Source organism: Rissa tridactyla, chromosome 2, assembly GCF_028500815.1.
Source record: "Rissa tridactyla isolate bRisTri1 chromosome 2, bRisTri1.patW.cur.20221130, whole genome shotgun sequence".
Lineage (NCBI taxonomy): Eukaryota > Metazoa > Chordata > Aves > Charadriiformes > Laridae > Rissa > Rissa tridactyla.
Genome location: NC_071467.1, coordinates 114,587,474 through 114,604,962, shown reverse-complemented (window position 1 = coordinate 114,604,962; position 17,489 = coordinate 114,587,474). Strand labels below are relative to the sequence as shown.

At 41.5% G+C, this 17,489-nt stretch overlaps 1 protein-coding gene across 2 annotated transcripts in view; it reads right to left on the bottom strand.

The window, feature by feature from the left end:
- The window catches only part of BMPER (BMP binding endothelial regulator), a 153,115-nt gene that overhangs the window by 108,079 nt on the left and 27,547 nt on the right, over window positions 1-17,489 (bottom strand). For both annotated transcript variants that reach the window (XM_054192782.1, XM_054192784.1), the window contains exons 4-6: window positions 8,573-8,655; window positions 6,921-7,011; window positions 6,014-6,096 (exon numbers count right to left, since the gene is read on the bottom strand). In XM_054192782.1, coding sequence (XP_054048757.1) covers window positions 6,014-6,096; window positions 6,921-7,011; window positions 8,573-8,655 — 257 coding nt within the window. The remainder of the gene's footprint in view (window positions 1-6,013; window positions 6,097-6,920; window positions 7,012-8,572; window positions 8,656-17,489) is intronic.

Here is a 17,489-nt window from a genome sequence, read left to right as displayed (position 1 = left end):
ACGTGATGTGAAACAGTGGAGAAGGAGGAGAACAGATGGAGGTAGAACCCTCTGACTGCATGGCCAGAGGAGCATGGACCATGCAGAAATGCAGCAGGTAAATTCAAACTGAATCCTGAAGGGCAGGAGGGGCAAACAAAGGGCTCTGAGGAAGGAAGGGATATGAGAAAGATGCTGTGTGTTCTGGGCCTACAATACTTAAAGAGTCATCTAGATCTTTAGGAAGCTGCTCAATACCTCTGCGCCCCTGGAAATATGCCCAAACTGGGCACAGTCTCTCGCTGCACAGAAAGACTCCATCAATGCTCACCAAAATTAAAAGTATGACAAAGGGTTTCTGCAGCCTGAGCTGGAAACACACTCAGACTAGGTGAGCTAGGAAGCTCTGCAGGTAAGAGAGATGTAGGATGAAATTCAAATATCAACAGAGGGAGGAAATGACACCTTGCTACAGAAAGATGCTTTCTAAAGTCTGAGGTTTGAAGTGCTTATGAATATGAATCATTTACACTGAATAATTACACTGGATTATGCCCACTTGCATTGCTATTTCAGAGTTTACTTGTATTTCAGAAAAGCTGTGATTAATTTTATTTTTAACTTTACTCCATGACTTTTATTAAAATTATTTTTAACATTTGCTGAGAGACATTTTTTGAGAAAATTTTTGCATTTTTTGAGGGAAATCAAAATAAAGGTTAAAATTGGTTATGCATGTCAATGAGAGAAAAGAAAAAACTTCACACTGTTGTCTAACCATTTTTTTTTTAAATGTCCAAACTATTTTTTTTAACTTCGATATTTCCAAAATTAAAGGAACTCAATATTTCAGACATAGCACATGTAGTGTACAGTCCCCATGGAAGTGAGTACACTTTTTGAAGTCTTAAGAAAATCAGATCAAAAAAGAATAAATACCATGACACAGTCTATGTGTCTATGCTGCATTATTTTTCTTGCTGAAGTTCAGCACATACCAAGTCCTCGCTCTTCCACACCTACCTGGCACGCCATACTTCTTCACCTACCTGTGTTTTTATTAGGCTAGTCAGAAAACCAAGCTTTCTAGCCTTGCAAAAAATCTGCAGACAAACTTATAGGGGGTTCCCAGAGAGACATGGGGAGCACTCTTCCATATCCCATTTCTGAATGCTTACTGCTCTCCATTTGCATCCACCCATAAGCCAACCACTTCTACTTATGTCACTAACTTCGAAAAAGTGAACACTCCTCCTACTAAAAGACCAACTCTTTGCTTTTCCACCCCTGACTACAACTCTTTGTCTAATTTTCTTAGCCCCCAAAGTGGGAGCAGATGGAGTACATGGAAATTAGGAAAGATGAGTGTTTGGCACCGCACTGAGGATGGAAATTTGAATTTGCACATAGCTTCTGCTACCAGCCTTCACTGAGGATACACTTAGTTGTATGTTCCCCTGAGTTTCCCAGTAGACTGGTGTACCTCCCCTGCAGTCCTTTGTGGTGGGAACGTATTTCAGCAGCTCCCAAATATCTGTTAAAGTCAAGCTGTTAAAGCAGTATCAGGGTGCTTTATCACCCAGCTGACTGCAGAGGCAGGATCCATCTCAGCTATCTTCAGCCATCTCAGAGGCCAGGGAGCCGTGTAGGCTCCCCCTGTAGTTAGCGGAGGAAGATAGGCATCTGCAGAGAGTAATCCATCCCACATCTCTCTGCCTCCATTAACTGAAGAGAAGCCTGGATAAGTAGCTCAGACCAGATACATTACTTCTGAATAGCTGGAGCTAGACAAGATGAATTCCACCCTCAGTGTCCAAAACACTAACATATGTAGTTTCTCATTACTTATCGCAGTTGCAACGCCTGTTACTCATTGATTTAGGAACAGATTTCCTCGGTGTGATTTCCTTTTCTTTGTGCAAAACTTTCATTATGCAGTTTTTGCACCCTAGCACTCAAGAACATAAGTGACAAGACATTTCCTGGACAGACCCATGCGTACACCTGCAGACCAGGAGCCGGGTGTGCATCGAGACCCTCTGAGCAGCGATGTAAAAGTCCCCTATGATGCAAAGGAGATCGAGCCGAGGATGCTTTTAAATTCAGCTCTCCAAGGGTCCCAAAACCCTGTGCTCTGCTTCCAGCCATTTGGGTTTCACTTGCTTCAAATCATTTTGGAAGAGCAGCTAAGAAGCAAAATGATGCTGCCTGGGGACAAAACGTGTGTGACCCCCCTGATGATGGCCATCCCCCACGACATGCCTCCCTGCTGGACAGACAGACGGCGTGACCCTTCCTGCTCCTGGCCATGCCAGCAATGCTGTAATCCAGCCTCCCACCGTTTCCCGTGCGGGTCCGCTCCCCTTCTCCCTGCGGGGGTGTGGAAGAAGACGGGTCTTGGGCTGCAGCGTCTCCATCGTGCTGCGCGCTCTCAGCGTGGTGGTACCTCGTACCGCCGCATGCCTCGCATGCCGAAAGGCGCAGCGCCCATGGCCTGGGTAACAGCGCTGTGAGTCAAAAGGGGCTGGTTATGAGTTTGGATACTACCATTTAAAGATAAGCTTCTCCATGGTTACCGCTCTCACGCAAGGTCACTTTCCTGCCAAACCTCCTCTCCTCTTTCCCTGGCTCTCTCTCCTTCCCCCTTCCACTATTTTTTTTTTTTCCAAACGTGCTACATCAAAAGAGAAAATGAAAATATTTAAGATAATCACAGTCTGACTATTTTAATGCAGGCTGTAGGAAAGGAAACATGTAAGCCAAGTGCTCTCACTGTGCAAGCAGAAACACACTCTCAACCTCATAAAAGTAGTATCTGAGAAATAACACTTGATTAAAGCAGCCAGTCCTTCATTTAAGTAGGTGCTTATGGTAGGGAAAATATCCAAGGTTTCTCTAGAAGAGGCCGCTGGCCTATCACGAAAAGCAGGAACGGGCCAGACAGATGAATTATTGCGAGACAGATGGGTTTCAGCCGGGGTGCGAGGAGATCCCTATTATCCCGTCCACCTTTCTTACACAAATGCCTCTCCCCAGAGAAACCGAGTCATTAAAAGCCGGCTCGTTCGCTCCTGACAGGCAATATGCATTGAGTGAGAGGTGATACATTTTCATTTTCAGCAAGAAATCTTAGTCGCCCCAAGGAGCGGCTTGCTCAGGAGAGCGGTAATGGAATACAGGGCCTTTCATCTCCGCCCCGCCGCCGCGAGCGCGGCCTGGCTCAGTAGCAACCCAAAAGTTATTAGCTAATGGATTGTTTCGGTGACCTCCATGAAAAATGAATTTGAGTGGCTTTGGTCTGGTTTTCAGTAGACAATAACTAGAACCACAAGTGGTGTTAAAGAGAAACCCTATTAACGAGTTGAGCACACGGCGGGTAAGGACCGAGTGAATCTCCCACCCTTAGCTGTGCCTGGCTTTCCCTGCCCTCCAGGGCCCAGGAGCACCAGGGAAGCCCCGCAGCTGGCCTGTCTGTTCCACTAAGACAGGGGTCCCCAACTCCTAAGATCCCCACTTTGTCCTCAATTGCGCAAGCAATGTGTGTTGAAAACAACAACAACAACAACAAAAACATCTTAATAACCATTTCACATTCTTTAGGAGCTCAACAGTATCTAGTAGGCACTGCTTTGAGCTGAAAATACCACAAACTTGGACTACCAAAGACCTTGCCGAAGACTTGGCCCCACATCCCAGGCCTGCTGACTTTTGAGTGCATCATTTTGCAACTGTAAAATTCTTTTTTTGTAAGTAATTCCTCATTTTAATACATTTAGCGAGTGCGGTACAGCCCTACATCTCTCCAGGAAAACAAACCCCAGCCGTTCCCTCTTTACTTTACAGAATACACCCTGAAGTGAGTGTCTTGAATCCTTACACACACACCCCCACCCCCAAAATGCCTTGGTAATAATTTGTACCACTTCCTCTGTCACATTTCCACAAAAGACCCACTAACTAGTTACAATCTCATATCCCAAAAGAAATCTAATTTGGGGTGAAGAGCTACCTTTCATCTATTTAAAGCCTGCACAAGTTACAGCACATCACACACAAGCCTGTTCCCATCACGTCGCATGACTAGATAGGTATCTTTAAATGAGACAACCACCAACTGCTTAGATAAGAGATTTACTGGGGACCAATTCCCAAAAGGGAATGGATGTAAAGCAGGCAGCAAACCACTACCACAGCCCTGAGGATGCCCCCGTTATTTGCATCCAATTTAAATTACATAGGAATTAACACAGGCCCAAATTCTGAAGGAGTCTGGCAAGAGGCAGTAAAAAAAAAGGCATTCCCAGAGAGAGAGGGAAGGGAGGTCAGGTGTGGCTTACACACAGATGGTACCTCCTTTGCTGTCAGTAAGATTCAGAATTAGAGCTGGACACTTTATACAGATGTTATTAACATCCAAAACTGTCAGACCACCTTTCTCGGAAGGGATCATTAAGCTCCTTGCTTGAGGCTTTAAATCTCTTACTATCAGTAGCTGATGTGCTCCCTTCTCTAACGTACCTGGGACTGTTAACTGTCAAGGAAAGACCCTTAGATTTGACCCTAAATACCCTGTATTTCTTTATCTTTTCTCCCCTAGATATACATACACACACACACACGCTTGCTCTTCTCGGCACAGTTGCTTTTGCTATTTTGGGAACAAAGGAAAGTTGATCAAGGAGATATTGGCATGCCAACAACTGGGCAATAGGCAATATCTGTACAGTACTTAGGGAAGAGCAAAGCACAGCCTGTAAAGACTCAAGCATGTCTCCACAGACTTCTCAACCATCCAAGACCTGCCTTCCCCTGAGGAACATGACTAAGGAAAGGCAAAGTGTAAAGCTACTGCTTTACAGCTGAAGCCAAAGTGAGAGGGAGAACACGGAGTACAAAAGGAACAACGGTCCTCAGACTGCGACAGGAGGCATTCGGCAGAGCAGGAGCCCAGGGCATATATCACCATGACATGTGTGACGGCATATTTTCATTATTACAGGATTAAAACTTAAAAAAAAAACCCAACCAACACCCACCTGAGCAGCCTAATTCTCCACAATAGCAGTGATGATTTAATGTAAATTCATTTTGCAGATTACCAGGACTTTTTCCTGCAAAACAGTCCAAGTTGTCTGCAGCAGCTTCATTAAACATGTGTGTGTGTCTATGTATAAATACATATTAATTTTTTAATCATATCCCTCTCTCCTCCCTTTTTTATTTTATTTTCTTGATGCAGGAGAGCTGCGTCTGATACTGACAAAACTCTTGGCATTCTACTGAAATGTAAAGTTCCCCAGTCTTTCATTTTCTGCTGATAACCAGCCCACAGATTGCCACAAAAGCAGTGATTTGAACTTTGCATTTTACTGGTCTCTCAGATCACACCAATGAAGTCAAAGTTATCTGCCCCAACTCATAGAACATTATCTTCTAACTTAATGGAAGTGAAAGAGAAGCCTGTGCTCATTACCTAAAGGATGCAATTATTACTTCCTCTCTATATTGTTGGTAGTGAAGGATAAAATCCAGGATATGACCTTTTCATTAAGCGTCAAGCCAAAATCCACCTGGGACAGCCTAAGGAAGCCACCCTCATCCTTTCACTCAGTAATTCAGAGCAAAGGCCCTTGCCACATACAGCTGAGAGGAATCCTTGCAAAAGATCCGTTTAAGGAAACAGCTAATAAATGTTGATCAATAGATGAAAGCCCAAAAGCTTTTTGTCTCCTCCTGCATGATCCCATCACACACAAAAAAAAAGCATCACTAATTCACTAATTTAATACATCGAACCTCTCACAAATATCCTGCTCTATCTGCCCACAGTGTGAGGTCACAAAAAAGATGATAAACAGAGAATATGAGTGATATAATGTATTAGTGCAGTAAAATATTCAATAGGAACTTGAACTCCAAGAGAAGAATGCATAACAGTGTTGAATTCCTTATATTTTTTGCTTTGTTATGGCAATAATAATGTGCCTTTTGAAGTTCATACAGGGAGATACAATGCCAAAAGGCAAATACTTACAATACAGGAGCACTTGGTACATTTATTTCCTTCAGGCCTAAATTCTTCTCCTTCATTGTAATGTCTCCCTTCAAATATACAACCTGGAAAACAGCATTTGAATAAGTTTAGCTCAGGATAGCACGCTGCCTTTTCTCTGTAACACACCCCACCACAGGACAATAGGTAAAGCAAATCGTATCGTCCTCTGTGATACAAATCACTTCTGAAGCCTTTACAAAAGTCTTGAGAACCCCCAAATATCTTTTGAGGGAAAGAAAACATCATTCTACGGCAAATAAATGTGCACCAATGAAGTCAAGGCTAATCAAGTCTTCCATTGTTAAGTGTCTCTGAAACACTTTTCTAAGCTGTTTGCTTTTTACTACTCATTCTTACTCCCTGAGTTCATATTAGATGTTGGCAGAAATTATAACTAATTAGAATTTAATCAACCCATTGTATCACAACTGGAGCAGTGCTTCCCTTCAAAACCTCTGTTAAAATCAAATTAGCCTATAAAACCACATTAATTTGCCACCGTGCTTCACAAAGGCAACCCATTCCCACTCCCCCTCAAAAACTAAGTCTCTTTTTTTAGGATTACTCTTACACTTCCGTTCCTAACAAAATCCCAGTCATCAGCCAGGCAAACCCAGATGACAGAACCTCTAAGAAATTATGTAAATACAGATGTGGATATTGCCACAGGCTATTGCCTATGCATCCCCTAGTCTGCATGTCCTCTACTAAAAAATATTGAGCATGCACTTCTTGTGCCATTTAGTGCGTCATGAGCCACTGGTCCACATCTTAGTAACTTGTCAAGTATAGCAGAGAAGTTAGAGGCAACCTCCCCAGTAATGATGGCTATCATTAGCAATACAGTTGCACACGTGGAACAGCACACCTTCCCATGAAATCTCACCTGGACACACAGGACAACACATTCCCATGAGTTTGGAAGGGTTTTTGCAATGAACAACACACTGTACCTCTGACTCTACTATCACTCCTTCCTGAAAAAGAAGCAGATCAGACACGTTCATTGTTAGTGTTGTGGTTGCTTTAACAAGCAAAAATCCGCAATTACTAGTAGTACAATTAAAGCACGATACATGCTGCAGAGCCCTGGATTTCAAAACCTCTTTTGTTTCTGTACCTGCTGCCTGGTATCAGCATTCAGGTTAATCCATAGTCAAAAGATCCACTTGAGTCTCCCTGACTCCAGACACAATATTTGCCTTAAAATACACCAGGTAAGAAACCAAGCACCTTCTTAGGAAAAGGAATCCTGCTTTATCAGGAATCCTTAGCCTCAGTAATCTGCCATGCAGCTCTGGTGAAAACAGGCCAGACACAAGGCATTCTCTTCCCTCTCCCCTTGGAGGAAAAAAGACTGAGAAAGCAGATAAAAGCATCTTGTTCTGTAAAGGGGAGACGCTTATCTTTGATGCTTTGCCTGATAAGTATTAGTAAATTAACATTTCCTGTACTTCTTGTTGGAGAAGTCAAGAGTCCTCCTGAACAAATCTGGGTGTGAGGATCTGTGCACAAAAGGCTGCTACTTTTCTTTTTTTTTTTCTGCTTGCAGCTTTGCATTTGGAGGAAAGGGAAACCTGTTTTTTAAATATATGGGCCTAGGGTAAACAGGATCACCCAGTTTTGCATTTAGACACTGAAACAGGCAATAAAGAATTGCTCATTTCAGTTAGCTAGTGGTGACTGGAGTACCTAAATTCAAGCTGTGAGTATTTTTTCATTAAGTGCAAGGATGCAGAATACTGTTGGCTCCAACTCCATTCTTCTCAGTACACTTGTCTTTAAAAACATGGGTGGGTTTTGGAGAGCAGAAGTATCACAGAAAAAGAGAAAAAACTTGAAACCCTTTTTTCCGATTTGTAGAAGCTCTTCATACTCATTCATCTCTCCTCTTTCCAACAGCTGCAATTCTTAGTAGCTGCGTGAGTGCTATTACTAAAACTGGATCAATTTATCAGCAAAAATTGCAGATCTATTCACAGACAGAAACTAAAATTACCTACATAATTACTTGTGTTGTGCCTGAAAATGGGCAATCTTGCAAACATTATGGTTGTAGAGAGGCAAGCTACCAAAAATACCACTGTGTTAACAGTGCAGGAGCCCAGGAAAAGAAGATTTGGTTGTGGATTTCTCTTAAAGAGCATCCCAGGTAAAACCCATGGACACGTAACACACAAAAGTGTCCAATTACTAAAATAATAATTTGTATCTCTCAAAAGGCTTAGCGTGCTGAGAAAAAAAAAAAAAAAAAAGATAACTTATTTCAAGGTCAAGACAGCAGGAAATGGCCTGGCTGTGTACGTCTCCTTCAGCAATGTTTCTGTATCACGGTACTCAAGTCATATAAAATCTATCCTTCTGAATGTTTGGTTATAGCTCACCACATTTGAGTAGATTTAAACTACTTTAAAAGCAAAGCCCATATTGTGCTTTGGGTATAAAATATTTCCGCTTATTTGTATTGGATAAAAAAGGCTCAGAATTTTGTGGGCAAAGCTTGTGATTCAATTAGCATGATGCTGATGACATCCTTACCTGGCACTGGTATGTAATGCAGGGATTGCTAGGGAGGTGCCATTTCATAGAGCTGTTGTACGTATTTCCTCCAAAACTGCAATCTAGAAGAGACAGAATCACGTCAGTCTGGCTGAACACAACAATCCCGTAAGGAGGCTGCTGATGAGGACGGCAGAGCAGCATCCTAAATGCGCCCCATCCTGTCCCCTGGGTTAAACAGAAGAGGTAGAGCTGAGAGCTGGGACTGACAAGAGGGATCGTGCCCTAGGAGTGCTGACGTGAACAGCCCCAGATATCTGCTCCTGGTGCGTGACTGGCCAAACTCCTTACAAACTACAACCATTCAAGACCTACCGAAATCAGTGAAAATTTACCTACAAATGGATGTTGGTGGCTATTCTGCTGGCCATTCAGGAGCTGCTCAGCTACCCATGCACTGGAGGGAGGAGAGGGAGGAGAGAGGGTAAGAGAAGAGCTGGCAATGTTCATCATCCAACCTGGACATGCTATCCTCATCCATTAACCAAAACCCCTGGGAGAGCTCTTCAGCCAGCATAGATCAGCATGGATGCACTGACAACGGCAGAGCTACCCCCTCCTTTATACCTTTTTACTTTCATAGCAGAAGGGATCAACATCCGCATAAACTAAAAGCCATCAGGCCCTTCTGTGTGGGTGGTGAATCTCTGAGTGGGGCATTTTGGAGTCCCACAGGGTTTGGGACTCCAAACTTCATATGTCTTTACATATAAAAGACTTTATACATCTTTGTGTGTTATATGACAACTTCATTAACAGAAAATAGGTTGGTTTGCCCGTGCACAGGCTCAGGATGCTTTTTTTTTTTTTTTTTTTTTTGTGCAAAATGAAGTTTCATCGAGCCATTTGGAAAAAAAAACACCAAACATTAATTTTCACATTTTTGATTACAGGTTCCTACTAGTTTCCCTTCCCGCTTTTTCACTGTTTTCTGGTATTTCGCAAAAGGGAAAACCAAAAAGGAACACAAAGAAAAGAATAAAATAACTCACCAGAAATGCAAAACTAGAAAAGACATATTAAGTGTAAATAAAATATTTGTTTTAAAGAGTTAGTTTATTAATGCAAAATTATTTCAATTAAAAATTAATTCTTTGGAGACCTAGAGTGTTTCTGAAAAAAAAAAGTTTAGAAGTAACACAAACCCCATTTTCTGCAGGAAAAATGCCCATTTTTCCATTTACTGCTCTGAGGGTTTTTTCCCGGTCTATTTTATTCAAAATGAGCTTGATCAAAGAGCCCACGAAACCAACAGGAGTCTTGCCAGAGACTTTGAAACACGACATATACATAGAGCCACCAAGCACAAAACTACAATCAGTCAAACAATGCCCATGGCACCATTTGCCCTTCCACACCCTACCTCAGCAGCTACTCTAAGTCATTCTCTGCTGTGTAAGGTGCTCTCTCCTGATCTGCTTTGGGCTACGTTTTATTTCCTTCTGAAAATAAAGGCAATTTATCAGCCCTACACCAGCAAATCTTTGAGCCCGGTGTATAAGAAAACTTGAGGGTCACAGCTGAGGAACTTAAAATACCCACAAAATCATTTTGTATTCAACCCCAAAATTTAAAGGAAACCTGATATACAGGGATCATTTACAAATGTGTTAACTGCTTCCAGTTAAGATCTTAAACAACAGAAGACTTGTACTTCAAGATTTGCAGTACTCAGACATTTTTCCAGGCTAAGTACAGAGCAACGCAGGAGAAATCTGCAGATGCTGTGGCCATTCACTTACCTAAGCTGAACAGGTATGTTTTTAAGAGAGTTGATCAGTAGTCTAAGAGCTCTCTGTGATAATTTAATCTTTGTCAAATATTGAAAGGTACAAAGTATACATCTGAATCTTAGGTTTTTTAAGTGGCAAAGTCCCTATGAAGTGTTTTTGAATAATAAAAAAGTTTTCAGATTCTCAGCATGTGAATAAAGTTCTGAGTGAGCTCTTATACATGCAGGACAACATGTCAAAAGAGGAACGTGAAGCCCTATACTCCTCTTAAGCATTTTGAAGTCCCATTCTGAAAAACACAGTAGCACAGTCTCTACTTACTGCCCACTGCAAATTCTGACGAATAGCAGAGCCTGCTTAACACATTTTGGCGTCCTCAAGTTGAGGAAACCCAGGCCATACTGGCATACTGGTGCCAGTCTAAGAAAGAGTTTACACGTGCTTGACTCTCAAGATGAAACAATCTGTATTGTTAAATATCTTTGTGTGATTTTGACTGGATGGGTCTGGTGTCTTCAGCACTGTGCAAAATTAAGGGCCAGGTTGAAAACTACTACTGATCGCAAAATACCTTGCATATTTGCTCACCAATTATGTTCTTTAATTTGAAGTGGTTTTTCTGTAAGAAAGCTAATGACTCTGGGCTAATCTGCATGTGCAGATGTGCATATTAAACTGAATCTTTCAGTTCAAGGATTAGCCTGTTTGAGAAAGCAGGAAGCTGGGTCCATCCATGCAGTCACACTGGTCTTGCCTGAAGTGCATACCCAAGCTACGCTACAAAATCCTCTGTCCCACGGCTCCAGATGTTATCCCTGTGGAAAGCAGCGAGGGGGAAGCCAAACTCCACCTGCCCAGGAGCCACTTCTGTTGCTGACAGGTGATGCTGGCAGCACCGGGGGACAGCACAGCAGAAGTAACTACGGCAGGGAGAGCTTGCAGGCAGCAAAAGGGAAATTCAGAAATAGAGACCAGGATGGAAAAGTCTGCAGAAGCACTGGAGATACTAAGACCGCTCCCGAGCTTTGGCACGGGCCAGCAGGTTGAATAAGGGAGTCAAAGCAGCATCGTGCTGGGTTTCAGCAGCTGCTCAGTTGAAGAAAATGGCAAGAAGGAAGGGGAGAGTTAGCCAGTAACGCAGGCAGGCTTCACAAGAGCTGGGGGAAAGCTGAAGGTCAGCCAAACTGAAGACAGGGAAAGAAAGGAAGGTTTTTTACAATCTCCAGGTGAGATTTTAACCTGTATCTGACCAGAGGTGTGCCCTGACACTCTGCCCTTTGTATGCCCCAGAGCTACACCCACCACTCACTCTTCAAAAGGAAAAAGAAACAAAGCCCACATATCAGCTAGTTTTTCTGAACCTCACTTTCAATGTACAAATCTCTCAGCTGACACCAGCAAACATATACCCACACTTCCCTAGCCCACCTATTCATAGCATGGAAGTTTATGAGCCTCACCTAAATTCAGATGAGTTGAAACCCACCTGCCTTCATGCTTCAACTCATTTGAGCCATTCTAGATCATCCATGGTTAAAGGTCCATCATATTCGTCTTGAAAAGTAGCATTCACTGAATATCTCATGTCCAAAAGCATCAGCAAAGTCTCTGATGCCAATTTCTACAACCAAGTATGGCAGAACATACTTTGAGTTCGTAAAAGCCATTTTAATTCCCTTTGGAAATATTACATTACCTTACTGTCTCCGTCCACCATTTGAAAGGGACAGCAGGAGAAAAGAATAAATTGAGAAAGATCAGAGCTTAGCACAATCACTTAAATGCCATTCACTTACTTCTGCCTGTATACATACTTAAAACAAAACTTTAAAAGCAAGGGCTACAGAGGAGGTTTTTCAAGAGGGGAATCCAAAAAGCCTAAGAATTTTCTTAGTACATGAAAAGTAACAGGTTCTACATGATTTGATCCCATGACATATACCTTATAAGGAAAACCTTTAAGATTCCACATACAGAAGGAAGTTAAATATCAATGGTCTATATCAATTTTAATGGAGCTAAGGTGATTCATATCAGTAAAGGAGCGTGTCCTAATTTTTTAGTCTTTCCTGTTTCTTTCTTTAAGAATAGTTGGTGTTTTATTAATGTAAAATATTAACTTTCAGTTAGTTGTAGGTTTTGTTCCTATTACCTACTTCAACCCAAATGGCTCAGATAAGTCCTGGATAAACATGCAAGCTGAAAGTTGCTTATCTGAATCAAACCAAACCACTGAATACTTTGAAGTTGGTCGGTTGTTCTATAAGCAGTGGAAACTGCTAATTACCTTCTAGTCACCTCATAAAGTCAAAATGATCCTCTAGACTTGAGGCATTCCTGCACAAAAAATGACGATAAAATAGTTAAATCCCTTCTAATTTGCTGATTTAGCTACTCTGTTTCGATCTTGTGCATGCCTTACTTGAGCACCTTAGTTGTAAACATAATAAACTAACCTTTAGCTGATTTAATTTGCAGGAGAGCAATTTAATTCCAAAAAGAGCATCCTCACACAGAATTGGACTGGAATAACAAAAGAGGAAAATTATAGTAGATTTTGTTATTGGCATGTGGACAAGTTGACAATCAGGAAGCCATCTGTCTCTCCAAATCCAGTAACATTGTTAAATGACCCTTTTTTTGCCTCCCAAGACACCCCAGCACAGAGTAGTATCATAAAACAGAGAAATTGACTGTAAGAGACAGTTTAGTAGTGCTAAAGCTCAACCAGTGTCCTCAGGAGTTCATTAAAAACAAGCCTTTATTACTCAATTTGACATTGCCTAATAAGATTCCAGAAGAGATTTTTGCTTATTTTAGGCTAATGAGAATTTTATAGACAAGTCATTTCCGTATTCTCCCAAGAGGAAGTGATAGATCGGTGCACAATAGACTAACACCCCATCCCTCATTTCTTCAGCATCTTTCTTCTCCTATTAAGTCTTTTACTTGCTTTCCTTCCACTTTCTATTTAAAAAAGTAACCTCTCTATTGCATGGAAAATAAACATTAGGAAAAAGAAAACAGTCAGAAGACATGTTTTATTTAGTGTTTGATAAATTAATCCTCAGGGAAGTATCCAGGCATGCTAACACTAAATACCAGTTCTAGCCAAAAAAAAAAAAAAAAAAAAAAAAAAAAAAAAAAAAAGACCTAACGAAAAAAAAACCCAAACCCCAACCAAAGAAACTCCAAAACCAGTAACTCGCACATTCTGCAGTATTTCCCTGGCATGAAATCTGTTGGCCAAAATAAGAGAACCGTGAATCACACATACATCTATTATAAAATAGATTTTCACATGTTTTAATGATGATAAAGCCATTGACAGCTACTAGAAAACTAAACTTCCTATTGGGTAACCCTGGTCTTCATTTGTCAACACAGAAGCATGAAAATATATACAGAATCTCCCATGCTTATTAAGTCTAACTCTAAACAGTGAAAATCCAACTCTTTCCTCTGTAATTGAGTACAATCAAACCTATTTGCAGCTGAGCCATCGCAATTACAATACCCAAGGGATGCGAGGCGAAGGGGCCATATAAAGGGCATACAACACAGCAGAATGAAGTGGCCATGGGGGTGAGCTGTGCCGGGACTGCACAGTTCACAGGCACGTGATGCAATGCAGCTCACGTCCGCTGAGCAAATAGCAGCAGAAACAAAGACATCAGCCCCTCCAGGTGCTTTGGTTTTGCCCCTGCACCCCATGGGAACTGAATTTCACCTTGTCTCGTGTTTCACCAATATATTTGAGGGGAGCAGGGGGAAGTCACTCGGCAGGGTCCATAAGAACCTTGTGATCCAAAATGCCATGTAGTTAGAGCTGTCATTGATTTCTGAGCTGATACTTGATGTGCTTGCCAAGAGAGAGAACTGGAGAACTGTGACCTCTCATGGCTGTGACGAGTGTCATGAATGATGTTGCTTGGTGATACAATTATTTGCCATTTATACCAAATTTCCTCACATCAGCAAAATAATCCATGATCAGTACAACTTACAGCTTCAAAATCAAACAGTATAAAAAATTCTTACTCCAGTCTTAAGCATGTTAAAATGTTTACCGTGTTGTTCCAGACAAATGTTACACATGAATGTTGGGTAAAGCCTCCATCCTGATCTTCAGTTTCCTTTAACTTTGCTGTGCTGGACACAATGTCCACACACAAGGTACAAGAGCATCCACACATCGCCAGAGGTCTCGTGCTGTTTTCTAACACAAGAGTCCTGAACAACTTCTCTCTGATTGTAAAAGTCTACCTAACTGGTGTTTGACAGCAAAAGTATCTATGACAAGCCAGTTTATAAAAGTTTCTTAGGTAAATGAAGAATTATACCAATCAAGGTATCAAGAAAATCTGAAATTTGAAGCACTACTGAATGCTGTAACATACACCAGATATTCAAGGGATATGAAATGTATGTTCCGAGACCTTTATAAAAAGAGTTAACTCAAAAGAAGTGATGGAGAGATAGAGACCTCTTCTTAGGCATAACCAGAAGTAACCAAAGCTGACACCATGGTGATACTGGATAATACTATCTGTAGTAGCTATCTGTCACTGCTTCAAAATCTCATTCTTTACTTGAAATGCAAAGCTAGAAACTGAATGAACATTGAGACGAACCTGTACCTCCAGCCTCAAGAAGGAGAGCTGGAGCATGTTACCAAGAGACTGAGACAGTGAAAAAAGGCTGAGAGAAAAGTTAGACCTGATTATGTCCCCAAACCATCTCTTTCCATAACCAGTCTCTCTCAAATACGAGGACTAGATTATTCAGACAAGGGTGAAAAAGATTTAGTAGGAAAATATATTATTATCTTCCTAGCCCATTAGGCCTCCATCCATGTATTAGATTGCACCCTTGTCTCTGAAAGCTTCCCTTAAGACATTAGACGATGGGCTGCAAGTTATAGTGCCCCATCAGGGCCCCCCACACCCACCCACCCCCCACTTACCTCAGGGCACCAAACTGGTATCAGGTATCTCATACTAGGGTTGTCCGCAGGCAAACAAAGTGCCAAATGTATGTATGACTCCTGCAGGGCCTTAGTAGAGTAGCCAGAACACTGATAAACTCATAACCTCCCTCTAACTTCCTTCGCAAGCCAGCTCTAATAGTTTAAATTGGCTGCAATCCTCAACCATAATATTTTATATCCTTTCCAAGAAATGCACAATTAACTATGATAGCTTTGGATATTCAATATTCAGGGGAAGTAGTGCTGCTGTTGCCTGGGCTGTGATTCCATTCCCTAGTAGACTCCAGATCAATGGAGTACAGCATGTGAGCCTTGAGGATCATTAATTAATTTACTAAAAAAAACCCCAACAAACCAAAACAAAACAAAAAAAACTACAACAAAAAAAAAACCCACAGCAACTCTCAAAGGTTAACAAGGGCAGAAAAAGCAAAATTGCACATGGGAAGTAAAAGAACCTTCAGAACAACAAATCGTATCTGTTGTAACAAATACCCACCAATTTTGTCTTTGCACATCCATGGAAGATTCAAATTCTTAGGATAAAAGAGTAGAATATGGTACACAACTTTAGAAATGCAAACTTTATGCAGCCCTGGGCTGGTAATACCACTTCTTCAGAGAGCAAACAACTTATTATTAGAGGTGTAGAGAGCTCTATATCCAAGTGACAAGTCTCCATCCAACTAAATAAGAAAATGCTGCCAAATCTATTTCTATAATCTCAATGATCTCATATGTTTTCATTAAATATATTAAATAAAAAGAGAGATGAAAAGTGCCCTATTTATCCTATGCTAAAGTAATAAGAGGGCTTAATTTTTTTAATATTTTCAAAATTAATAGTATGGTAGAGGTATACAGTATGTTTTATAAACTACAGTAAGTATCTGTCAGAAGAATAATCTCACTGAAAGTTTTCACTGTTATAATTAGTTGTTTGCATTCTTCTTGCAGCAGGGAGCCATAATCACGGGCCTCCATTTCCCTGTTCTAGGCTTTGCACAAACACACAGAGCCTTGGCACACTGACTTTCCTATCCAAGGTCCTACAAGCCTAAAGTGAAGAACAGTCTTAAAACGCATTGCTTGTCTGGAGGATTAAAATCTTAAATACAGCTAAATCTCTTAATATGTTAGGGGTAACGCGTTGTTTCCACCACAATGAATTCTCTGATTGCAAAAGCTATACTCACTGCTCTTTCTTAATTTTTTGTTTATTTAAAAAAAAAAAAAAAAAAGGGAAAAAAGCGCTAGAAATTTTCTAAGGAGCATACAAATACCCAAACGGAAGCAAGGGAGTTATGTTCAGCACCCAACCATTTGCAGGAAAAAAATCTCTACCAACCACTCAAGTTTTTCCTGTATGCAAATCTCTAAACACGGGAGTTCAGCTGGATGCACCTTTGCAGGCATATAGTATTTCTTTGCTTCAGACTACTTCTTTGCTGTCAGAGATGCTGGGCCTACAGACCCAGTCCTCACGCACTCCTCATAATAGAATAAAATATCCTGGCAGCAATGTCACAAATGACTCACGAGTGGTGGTTTGCTTCCTACACAAGCCAATTCTTGAAACATACCCTTTGGTCTTGATGTTATCCCCCCGACGTTGTGCTCAAATGACAGCAGCCGTTCATTCATTCCTTCCTTCCTTCCTTCCTTCCTTCCTTCCTTCCTTCCTTCACAAGGTGGGAAGACACAAAGCTATCAAAGGGAGCTGGCAAGAGCCTGTAACGCCTGATTAAGCTTTTCTAGGCTTCAGGAATGAATCCAAGAAAGCAAGCCATCAGGTTCTGATGTCTTTTCTTCGTAACATTTTGTTCAGGTTTAGATTAAATGCAACCAGCAAAAAAAAAAAAAAAAAAAAAAAAATTTAAAAATCCCTGTTTCCCTTTTCCTGCTTGCATTCCCTATGGGCACTCTGGCAGCTTGACAAAATAGTAACTGAGAACAAGCGCTGCAGGGCTAAGTCCCGACTGCAGCTGAGCTCCACACCGGGGAGAGCCGGGGAGCTGGTGGGACACCAAAGAGGGGTAGCTGAAGTGCTACGCACCCAGGCTGGTGTTTGCACCCTTGATTCCCCAAATACTAACCCCACCCCTGCCCTGGGACACTCATTTGGTTTTGCACAGAACAGAGGAGGAGCTTCAGCAGCCTTCAGAGTTGCAGG